This window comes from Falco cherrug, chromosome 6 (assembly GCF_023634085.1).
Source record: "Falco cherrug isolate bFalChe1 chromosome 6, bFalChe1.pri, whole genome shotgun sequence".
In the NCBI taxonomy this organism is placed as follows: Eukaryota; Metazoa; Chordata; class Aves; order Falconiformes; family Falconidae; genus Falco; species Falco cherrug.
Window position 1 is genome coordinate 29,597,249 of NC_073702.1, and position 12,029 is coordinate 29,609,277.

The 12,029-nt window shown below is 36.7% G+C and overlaps 1 protein-coding gene across 3 annotated transcripts in view; it reads left to right on the forward strand.

The window, feature by feature from the left end:
* The window catches only part of LPIN1 (lipin 1), a 50,925-nt gene that overhangs the window by 30,670 nt on the left and 8,226 nt on the right, over nt 1-12,029 (forward strand). For all 3 annotated transcript variants that reach the window (XM_014277592.3, XM_055713976.1, XM_055713974.1), the window contains exons 12-17: nt 498-590; nt 1,986-2,062; nt 4,088-4,232; nt 5,742-5,890; nt 7,482-7,568; nt 10,453-10,605. In XM_014277592.3, the coding sequence (XP_014133067.2) occupies nt 498-590; nt 1,986-2,062; nt 4,088-4,232; nt 5,742-5,890; nt 7,482-7,568; nt 10,453-10,605 (704 nt within the window). The remainder of the gene's footprint in view (nt 1-497; nt 591-1,985; nt 2,063-4,087; nt 4,233-5,741; nt 5,891-7,481; nt 7,569-10,452; nt 10,606-12,029) is intronic.

A 12,029-nucleotide genomic window follows, 5' to 3' on the forward strand; every position in this document is an offset into this window, starting at 1 on the left:
ACTAAACTCATAAATGCTAGTAAGTTCTCTGTTTTTTTCCAAAGTGGTGATTAAATGTGAACTTTGTATTTATTTTAAAATGAGAATAACTATCTTGCATGTTCGTTTGTTACTGTTTCTCGTGAGAGCTCATTCAGGAAGCGATTATTTTTTTTTAATATCATTTGCAATAAGTAACTTCAACTTAAAAACAGTAGGTTCTCCATTCTAGACATTATACTAATATCTATTTATGCTTTTTTTTTCTTCTTTGATTTTATCTCTTTTTCATTTTCCTTTTAAAAAATACCATAAGTATTCATGCTTGAGTTACTTCAGAGCAGCTCTGGATACCATTAGATTTTGCTTTAGTAGAATTTATGGTCCACAGACAGTATGTTTACTTTTCTTCTATTTATTATCAGTTAAAATTGTGTGTTTGACACTTTCTTTCATTTACATATATCAGGTTGTCCTTTGTTTTGGTTTTTTTTTATGTTACCATCCATTTATCACAGGCCACTGTGGAATCTATAATGAGGGACAAGATGCCTAAAAAAGGTGGAAGGTGGTGGTTTTCATGGCGAGGGAGGAACAGCACTATTAAAGAGGTAAGTTTTAAGAAGCAAGTAGTGTTTCCTTCTGGTTGCAGTGGGAAGTCTGGATACCTCCATATTCATCCCTTGGAACTTTGCTCCTGAGAAGTAACTCTATATTCAGTTTCACTGGGGATATACACATTAAAGGATGTTTAAACAGGATCTAAAGTGACTTCTTTTGATTTCAGAAAGCTTTGGATTAGACCCTACCTGAAACATTTGCCTACAGTTTTTTGGTTCTGCATTTATTTTCATTACACAGACCTGAGGCGGTATTATCTAATGGATTAAATCTGTTTGGGAACCTAAATTCAAAGAGGTGTACCACTAATTTAATGGTTTCATGCAGATTACCTACCTTTCTGCAGCTTTCTTTTGATAGTGGAAGAACAGACATATTTATGAGTAGTGTGAGCTGTAAAATTCAGCAAAACCTAAGAGGGAAAACTGACTATATATTAGCTTTAAAGTCTTTTTGAATTTCTTTTCTGAGCATTAAAAGTTTGTGGTAACAGTCTAAAGTCGTGGATGAACACTAAAGAACAGTGAAAAAAGCAGAGCTTTATATGAAATATTGATCTCCTGTCTAGACATATTTAATCTTTAAAGTTGGCTAATAAAACTTCATATTAATTTATTCTACTGAAGTATTAGTAGTTGAGGGGAGAAAATGACTTCTAATACGTTTTTATGGTTGTGGCTCAGTCGATGAACTTTTGTAGCCTTGCATGAAGTAACTGTTGTACTGATCTGTGGGTATGGGCTTCAGAGCGTGAGATTTTAGTTTTTGCAGTTTAAGTTTTTTGAATTTTTCTCTGGGTGGAAGTACTTCATTATCTCTTGAGCTGTGACAGCTATAAATGGAAAGAGGAGGTGTTATTGTTTGTTGTTGGTGTGTCTTGTAAAGTCACTATTTAAAAAACTTGTGGGATGAAACTGATGGAGCTTAGCGTTTACTCGTGGTAAAGCAGTCTGGAAAGTTTTATTGGATTGAAGATTTTAATGATTCTATGAAAGGTAATTGTGTATGTGTTTCTTTTGTGGTGATTTTGTTTTTCTTCTCCAGAGTCATATTTTGCATTTTTAGGTGAAATCTAACTATTTGAGGTGCATGAACTAAGTAGTTGCGGGATTGATCCCAGAACTTCAACAGTACTAGATGTGAAATCTGGTATTTCTGTACTACTTCCATGCAAATTATATTTGCACTTTTTAGTTCTTTCCGCAGCCTTTATTCTTTCAGACGACCATGAAGCTTTACTTTGCCTACAAGCAGAAGAAACAAACATGCTGTTGATTTTTACCAAGCCTGTACAAGACAGAATTTGGTTTTCAAATATTTTTCTAAAAACACTTGTTCTCCGCCCTACAGGAGTTGCACAGCTTCTCATACTTGTATTTTTACAGGAAACAAAGCCAGAGCAAGGTATGAGTGCGAGTAGACTTACAGGAGAAGACTCTTCACAGATGAGCATGGCAAACAGGTACCCCCAAAATTATCTGTACCTGAAATGAGCAGGAGTTACGAAAGCAAGCTACCTCTTACACTTGAGCAAAGAAATACAGTGTCAGTGTAATATGTTTAATGTTTTATTTATTGCACCAAATAAGTGCAGATGGGAAGGCCCTACCCATTGCAGGGTTGCAGACCTTGCAAGTGTACTGTGACATTTCTGTGGTTTGGCTGGCAGCTCCATGACACACATTCCAGCCCCTTAAAAACAAACAGTAATTGGAGCAGTTTTCCAAAGCTGTATGTGTGTCTCTAGAGTTCTCAAATGAACATCGTAGATGATCCCATGCTGTTGTCAGATCCCAGTTGCTAAAATTTCTGATTTACTCATATTTATGGCCAGACAACTTAATTTGTTCCTGCATATTTTGAGAAGTCCAGGGGCCTAAGACTTTATAGAGTTCTTTTCACAGGCAATAGTCATGGTTTTCTATTACTTCTTTCAAGGAATGCAGAAGTCTCTTCCTTCTTATGCTTCAAACTAAGCCTACTGTATGGACAGAATCTCTCCTTCAGGAGGGTTCCATAAGATGAACTTTAATTTGCTCGGAGGCTTGGAGGGATGACTTAGCCAGGGACAGCTCTCCTACCTTGCTCCTTTTCTGTACATACAGATCTTAGTGTAAAGACAGCCATCTATGTACTGTCTGCACTTTGATCTGAAAAGGGCCAGATTCAAATATGCTTTATGCTCATAAGTTAAGTTCAAGGATCACCTTTATGAAACAAAAAGGCATTAGCTGTTATTCTTTCTGGAGGTCAGCAGCTGCAGTCCAGGCGAATGTGCTGGAAGGAGGATTCCTCATTCTATAGACCAGCTGTTATCTCAGATGCCTTTCTGAGTTGGTGAAAGCCACAGAATAAATTGGAAAGGCTGATTTTCCTTCTAAGGATGACAAGTGACATTTTGGTCTGTTTCTTACACCGTTGTTTAAAGATAAGCTTTGGAGTAGGATTAAGATTTCAAGCAGACTAGATTCTGTAATTGGTGTTATTTGTTTAAATTTTAACTGACCTTAGAAATTTGTCATTAAGGATTTATTACTTGCAAGCAAAATTGGGCAAGTGGATTGTTGAGTGAAGCTTTTGAGATCCTGTATTACAAAGGATAAGAAAGGCTTTTAAATGTTATTTGTCATGACATGTGGTACCTTGATACCAAGATTTCCTAATATCAAACAACATCCAGGTGTGGTCAAAACCAGAGGCCAAATGCTGATTGTTTTAAAGGTGAGATTTGTAGGATCTGAAAGGGTATTTTACCTTCCACCTAAGGTCTTAGATTTGTTGACTGTAGGAAAACTTTCTCTGTGAAGAAGAATATCCTTAACAAATCTCTGAAAAAATGGTTGTAGCAGAAACAAAGTAAAAATTGTACTAATGTATATTTAAACAGAATTGTGTAAAGGACCTCAGGTTTTATGATTTTTCATCATCATATCCTGACTGGGATAATCCTGGAAAAGAATAATCCAATGATCTAAAGTTGCTCATTGAAAGAGAAAGAAGAGTTAGTTTCTATAATAAAATTTCCATCACTTGGATTTTTTTGTTAACTGCTAAATTCTTTGGGGTAGGAAAGAAGGGGGGGAAGAGAAATCCAGCATAACTAATGCCTCTTTCTTCTTCTGAGAACTGAGGATTTTTTGTAGTTGTGGTATCTAATGGGTATTATCTTTTTTACACTATGAGATTTTTGAGTCAATATGGCACATTAATTTACATCCATTTAAATTGAAAGTAATGAAAACTACCTTATAGACCAGTTAATGGCTAGAACAATCAAAGTGTGAATAATGGGGAACATGCGTGAATGAAAATTCAGGACTTCATTGATATATTTAAAGCCATAATGTGAATGACCTCCTGTGAGACAGTACTTAGGAGCAGAGAATCAATGCCTTACTTGGTGACTCACTGTTAATGCATGTTTAATGGATACTGAGATGCATTTACTGACATGATAACATCATTTTCTCCATGTGCAATGTTCCAGAATAAAAGATGAGTCTTCTTCAAGCGATGAAGACCCTAGAGCTGCCAAACAAAACCTCGGGTCATTACAAACCAACTCAAGTCATCTCTCATTATTGTCTGGAATCAGTTACAAAAAAACACTTCGACTCACTTCTGACCAGCTTGTGAGTTAATTTTACATCCTTGTCCTGAAGTGTCCTTTCTAATACAACATGAACAATACTGTTATTCAGGCTTGCAAAGCTTAATTAGCTCTTACGTCTTGCATTTAATTCCCTCTCATTATATTAAAAAAAAAATAGCTTTTCCCATTTCTCTTCACATTTTAAAGCATGAATGTTGTACCTTGCAGCGAGTGCTGGGGTTCAGACATTGGGAGACATGGGATCCCATTTAGACAAATACCAAAATTAAATTCCAAAGTATGTATTTGTCACCTGAATAAGTGTACTAGAACCATGTCCTTTTTGTATTGTGTATATATTAACTCACAAGTCTCTCCTCTTTTTTTCTTTTTTTTCCTCCTCCTGTTGCTTTCCTCATATTCATAGGTAGACAGTCACAGTTCACATAAATACCATTTTCTGTTTGAAACTTCTGAAAGAGCTGCTTGTGAATTCACTGTGAGGCTAGGCTATTAATTTCTTTGGAGCCGATTCTCTTCCTCTGTGACAGAGGTGTTTTGACTAATGGTGACATTCCAATTGGATCTGGAAAAATGGGCTACTTTAGGGAAATTCTTTTTGTCGTCTTACCCACAGACAGTTAAATTTCTGAAGAAAACCCACACTCATTGTGGGTCATTGCCTGAGTAGTTTGTAAGAAATGTGAATTTTTCCCTAAAAGTCAGATGGGATATATAGGTAAATTTCTATAGCAAACAGAAGACAAAGGTTACACAAATGTAGATTCTCAGATTCAGAAACCTCTCAGAAAAATTAGCTGAAGCTAAAACTACTTTTAAATTGGTTTCTTGATGGAACAGTGGGTGAGACTCATCAGTTACCCATCAGTTCTGAATTCCCACCTCCTTGTCACTTTTTAACTAATTGAATAACTGCAGTGAAATACAGCTAAGAAGAAGAGATACTGAAGTATTAAACTCCTGCAGGTTTTGTGAAAATTGTTAGGTCCACAAATAGAATGAGATAAGTAGTGTCTTGCCCAGCATATCACTAAGCAACACAGGAGACAGTGGGAGGGAAGAGCAGCGAAGTGGGAGAGTTGAGGATTTGGTAGAGTGAAGGTCATATGATATGAGAGGTGGGTTATTGTAGGAAAGATGTAATACTGTATAACAGGAATCCCCTTATAAACACTCTTAATTAGAGTTGGTGAAACTCCTTGTTACTCACGTTTCTCTCTGCAAATTCCCCCATACATAGTCCCTATTCCATAATTTGTTATTGTTTATGTGAACTTTTGGGGAGATTTTTCTTTTTATATCCCTGACTGTGAAACTGAATATTTTTGGTTTGGTTTGTTCTGCTCTGTAAATCAGTGCTTGGCGTACACCACACCAGGCAAACCTCTGCTATCAGTATTAGACAATAGCTCTGCCAAAAGCAATGAGATTCAGTGTGACCAAGGCAATGTGCATCTGTGGGTTTATTTGCACTGTGTCAGTTTCACATGCTCAGTTTGTTGATTATCTTGCTGATAATGTCTTGCAGAAAAGCTTAAAACTCAAGAATGGCCCCAATGATGTGACCTTTAGTGTTACAACACAGTATCAAGGCACGTGCCGCTGCGAAGGCACCATTTACCTATGGAATTGGGATGATAAAGTTGTTATTTCTGACATTGATGGAACAATTACACGGTGAGTTCATGAACAGGGAAAGAGGCGTTATCTACACGGGCAAGTTGTCCTTTGGACTAAAGGAAAAATTAACTAACAGGGAATTTTGAGTCACAGAGTCATCATATTCTAGTGTTTGGGCGGTGGGGGGTGTGTGTTTGTTTTTTTTAATTTGGCTTTCAAACAATGCAAGAATCATTAGCTGAATTCTTAATTTAATAAAGACACATGACATGTGCCTATTTTTTGTCGCCTATTGGTGTTTCGTGATAGTATTTACAGTAGTATTGGAGGACCTTCTGCAAAATCACAACCTTTCTGCTGCATCACACTTATGGAGCAAACTGGCTACATTAATAAGAAGAAACACATGAATTCTGTTTTAAAAAGCATTACTGGGGCATTCCAGTGAGAGGCATTATTATTTAGAACACAAGACTCCAAAATCTATGTCAGAACTAGAATTTAATGGAAAGTTTCAGATTAGTGCTTTGGGTAAAACCCACAATTTTGGAGTGAACAAAATGATTCACTCGCTGATTTTTATTTATTTAACACTGGGGAAAACAATTGTGTGGGGAGCAGGCAAACACATAAGAAAAATACAAGCATTGTCTTTTGGCCTTTTAAAATTAAATGCTTAGAGTTGTTTCAAAATCAATTTCTTTCAAAAATCAAACAGGAAAAATAATATCCAAGAGCAGTCTGGGGTGAATTAAAGTACTTGATTTAAAATGAAACTGTTTTCTTCCTTGTGATTTATCCATTGTAGGGCAAATTTATTTTTTTTTTAATTCCAACATAAATGAATATCCCCTCTCCCTCCTTTGATTTCTTAAGCTTCAATAAAGTAAGTAGGATCTGTTCTCTCTGCTGTTGAGCTCACCAGAGAGTTACTGAATCACTTCACCTTACAATACCACTGCAAATCCATCTTAAGCCACTGCCCAATGTTTTCTTCTCATGCAAGATATTCAAGGTGTGGATTTCTTGCTGTGTATCGGTAAATCTTTTGTCAGGTGAGGGTGCTTATTTGTTTGAATTTCTAGGTTATTATAGTGTAAAAAATTTTCTTTCATGTAAAGGGGGAAATACATTGAAACCAGCATAACTATTTCATAATACTTCACATATAACCAACTGCCAGTTTCATGCAAAGGCAGTTTGAAGTAAACTATAATGTGACTTATCTTATGCTTGCAATTTCCCATGAACTTGCTTTATGGGTAGATTTGGTTTATTTAGAAAACATTTAATGTAAATCACAAAAAGTATCCTTAGTACTGGCCAGCCTGTTATGCAGGTCTGATTGATAACATGAAGTTACAGCATATAGGCTACCTTATGGGTCACAAGTTTATCCACGAAGACAGGTCCTGGGGCACAAGAATAATTGAAACAATATGGCCAGGGATGGTCATGTCAGCCTATCTCAAAAGAAAGGGGAATAAAATCATCCTCTTCTGATTACAGTCAGTACCTTACTGAAAACCTTATTTTCTTTTGCTGCTATCCAGATAAGTTAGTGGAGTTTGTATTAGCCTCAACGGTTATTATAAGTATTGTGGGTTTTTTTTTCCCAGTTCAATTATATTGGTTTTCCTTTATTCAGGTCAGATACTTTAGGTCATATTTTGCCGACTCTTGGCAAAGACTGGACACACCAAGGGATTGCAAAGTTGTACCATAAAGTGAGCCAGTGAGTATTCAGTAAATCTGTGCACGCATCTGTGGCTTGTTTGTGTTTACTCATTTGCACATAACAATTAACATTTCTGTAGATTTCTCTTAACCTATAAGGGTGACGATTTTATCAATGTCTCATTCCTTCAGTGGTGCTTACACAGGGTGAAAATCTGCTGTGTGATATCCAGAGAAAGACCTGTGTTGTGTTATGAAAAGCAAAAACCCCCAACAATGAGCAGTGACTGCTTTTCCAGCCTTCCCAAACAGATAGCTACAGTTAGATCCAAAAACTGTATTTTGCAATACAGCAAGTGGAACTCTTTTGCCGACTGGAGTTGCAGCAGTATTCATTCGTAAGATGCTGATACACCTTCCCTTCCCTCTTTGTTGAGGATATTGTGAAATGCGTAAGGACTGTTTACCCTAGGGTCGTCACTGTAGGTGAGTTCTTCTTGCCAAACTTGACTCACCTGGGGTCATGCAGGGATAGAATCTAAAACACATGGGATGAGTTTTTCTGAGGGGAGTTTCCTCTTTTTCCAGTGACTAAAAGGGGAGTTTAATGAAACAGCTTAGACTTGAGCCATCTAAACATTAGGCTTCTGGTCAAGCAAGATAAGTCTCACCCTTAAAGCACAGTGCAGTGTCTTATCTTGAGTAGAAATGGACCCATTTTGGGTGCTCACTGCTAATATTCTTGGGGTTTTTTTATTGTATAGATAATTATGAGCTTCGAAGACATTGATTATGATCTTTACTACTGATGATTATATGATTTTTTTTTGTTATTTCTGTATAATGTATTTGTTGTTATGCCATTGTTAAATTGCAAAGTTAGGAAGGATCAGTTTTAAAATATTTTTGTGTCATTGGTTAATTTTGAGAGTAGATGATAAGTAAACATTGCTTAAAGTGCTATTTAAAGCCGTTGAAGGTCAGTAAGACATATGCAGTGAAGAGCCTGAGGAACAGGCTTTTACCTGGCCACACCAGTGTGAGCTGCTATATTATAGGTCAGTAGTTGACCTGCACCAGTGCCTGCTGGTCTACAGTGATAAATACCTTCTGTGCCACTGTAGGTGGAAAGACCTGGATTCATCATGTTTGCTTGTGGCTTGTACACTCTGTGTAATTCGTGGAGAAAGGCAGGCGTCTTCAAAAAGTAGCTCAATATACCTAAGATCAAATAATGTTTTGAAAAAATACATTTCCATTACCTATTGAAGAAATATTGGGCAACGGTAGATCAGCTGTTAGCAGGTCAATTAATGCCATTAACTGAGGGACTATCTGGAATGATCTAGAATAATATATTTCAAAAAACTGAAGATATGTCCTCTGATGAATATGAGCAGGAGAAAAACAGTGGGACCGTACCAACTTGCATGGGGTGATGTGTGGGAATGCTTCCTGGTGAGCCAGGCTAGTGCGAGCCAGGCTAGTGCAAGAGTACAGTTGTACTGTTGGTTCCCCGGATACTTTTTGCAATGTAGTCAAGCCATTGTGTACTCCAGAGGATCGAAGACAGAATAAGGTGAATCTTGTGATTACCAATTGAGAGAAAAAAGGAAATGAGGAGAAAAATTAAATGATGTCTGAATGGGGTCAGATGAAGTTTCTGATTTTAACTTTTACAAGGAGGATTACTGATTGCTGTCTGTTCAGGTTGATATTTCTGCTTTACACAGAAAATATTTTTTTTTATTACATTACATTCAGCTGTTCTTATATGTTCAAATTACCATAAATGTTTGAAGAACCTCTGGTACACATCACAACTGTCCTATTAGTTAATCTGATTTATTCTGTGTACTAGGGTTACACTAAAGTTTGTTTATCACTTGTTTTACACAGATGATGAATTATATACTAGAGATGATGGAATCTAAATTATGCCAGAGACATTTGTCTGTGCTTTTATTCCATATAGACATACATGGTCACAGAAAAGACAGGACAGCCTGGGGATTCACATGCTGAGCATATTTAGTTCTTTATATAACCTCCGCATTACATTTGGTGAAAATGTTAATTGATTTTTTTAATTGCAGTTGTTATTTCTATGCCTGCCAGCATTGTCAATTGTTAGGGCTTCCGTGGTCATAAACATAGGGAAAAATAGATTTGAATCGTGTTGTTTTTCAAATTACTGAGTTAATTATGTAGTGGCTAGATATTACAACTGAACACCATATTAATGTTCAATAGTTAGATTTAATGTCTGTGCATGCGCTGAATACAGTATTTCTTATTTCATGAACAATGATTTCTTTATAGGACTTGCAAAGTAAATTGCTGCTAAGTTGAACTAACATCATTGGACTCTGTCCTATCATGAACAGAACCAAGGGTAACCAGTGACTTCTGCCAAATGCCAAACTTTTATTTCAGTGTCAAGTCAAAGATTACTTCTCAATAATGTGTTTTGAAGTTTAAATTTGCTCTAACTTGAAGGAATATGATACTGCTGCACATAGAGTAGTCTTTTTTTTTGCAGAGGCCGAAGGGGCAGGAAAGCAGCACTGTTAATACAGCAAAGGCTAATACACTGCTGTCTGCTTTGTGCCGAGTGTTTTCCTCTTATCAGATGTCACTTCAGTTAAGGAGTATGGTTCCACTATGCAGGTGCATATAAAAAGCTGTAAGAAGTCGTAAGTCATGAGAAGACCAGAGATAAATGAGCCCTCCTTGTGTGTAAATCACTAAATGCAGTGGGGCTAGATGGATTTTAATTATCCAAGTTTCTGGCGTAAATGTTTTTTATTCCTTTTAAATAAGTCTAGGTTAAACATGTCTGTTTAACAGTCATGACTTGATTCATGTAAAAATAAACACACAGAATGCCAAAATACCTGCCTTGGTTTTACAGTAATTTATTCTTTTATTTCTGTTCACAGAAATGGATATAAATTTTTGTATTGCTCAGCACGTGCTATTGGAATGGCAGACATGACCAGAGGATACTTGCACTGGGTCAATGAACGAGGAACTGTGCTGCCTCAAGGGCCAGTGTTGCTGAGTCCAAGCAGCTTATTCTCAGCTCTTCACAGGTAATGCAATTTCACTTTTATGCAGAAAGAAACTCAGATGTTGGTGCAGGCTGAATTCTCGCTTTTTTTTATGGGAGCACTTGGAATCATTCATAATGGTTTTTTTTCTTATGTATTGGTGCAAAATTTAATTAAGAAGAAATTTTGTTAGAGAAAGACCAAAATTCAATAGATAGGCACGTTGCTTGGTTTGTCACTTAGGCATGCCTTAATAAACATCTGCGTTAACTGTTTACCAATAGGTACGGCCTGTTGACTTCATGAGTTTAGTGTGGTGTGTTAATATTTAGCTATGGGAAAAAGTGAGCATTTTAATAACAGTTACTCTTGCCTTGATTTGTAAGGTGTTCCAATTGGCATAAATATTTTTTGTGGAAGCATATTTGGTGAGTTTTGAAGAAATTCATGTGAAAATGAAGTGAACTTTTTACTCCTGACTGCAGTTTAGTATTCTGTGTGGACAGTTTTGTTCTTCCTAGTTGTTGAACTGTAATAAGTGAATAATAATAGCACAGATTATGAATAATGTACCTTCTTCCTAATTCAGTGAAGCATGTCAAGTGATTACTGAAAATATTTCAAGCTGTTAAAAGCTGCTGTGACAGGATATATTTCATTAGAATTTTTAATGGAAGGTTGTTCAGATGTTCCCCTGATTGACTGACGTGCTACAGGCTGTCTTACCAGTCGTGTTCTAAATATAAGAGACTCTGGAGATATCGCAGTGCACTTCTTTTGGCTGCAATTATTATTTAATTAGTCTAAGGGTAGTTACTGTTATCTTATGCTCCTCATATCTAGGAATACATTTAAAAGTGATACTCTTTTTGGTGTCTTGTTTAGACTAAAGAATGTGCATCTTTCTGTGTGCACTATTGTAACTGCTGTGATATGTGGGCAATAAATGATTTCATTGCTATCCATAGATTTAATTATTGTGGTTTTGAGGGCTGTGAGATCAGCTGTATACAAGAGTGAGGAAAGATGGTTTTATTCTTCTTTTGTACATTCTCGAACTTTGATTTATACATAAAGTGCTGTTCCAAAGGGCTGTTTTACTGCTGTGAAGCTTCTGTACTATTCACATCTTCCTTGACATATGTGTTGGTGCTAGGATGTGGGATTCTGAGCTTCTTAAGCATTTTTATGTCGTGCTGGCATCTTCCTGTGTTATGGGAACTCCAGACTCTGCCACCTGTTCAGTCTCCTGGCCAAGAGAAGCTGTTATGAAAGGGCTTTTGCCCAGAGATGAGAACTCCTCTGTTCATTAATGAATTTTATATTCTGTAAGGAGCAACCAAAGAGAAACAGAAGATTCCCTTATTCCTTAACTTTTGCTAATTGGCAGTGATGGAGGACGCTGACAGTAAAAGTATGTTAACAGGCTGAGGTGCTTCTAGCTCATATGGTAATTGCAGTCCTTT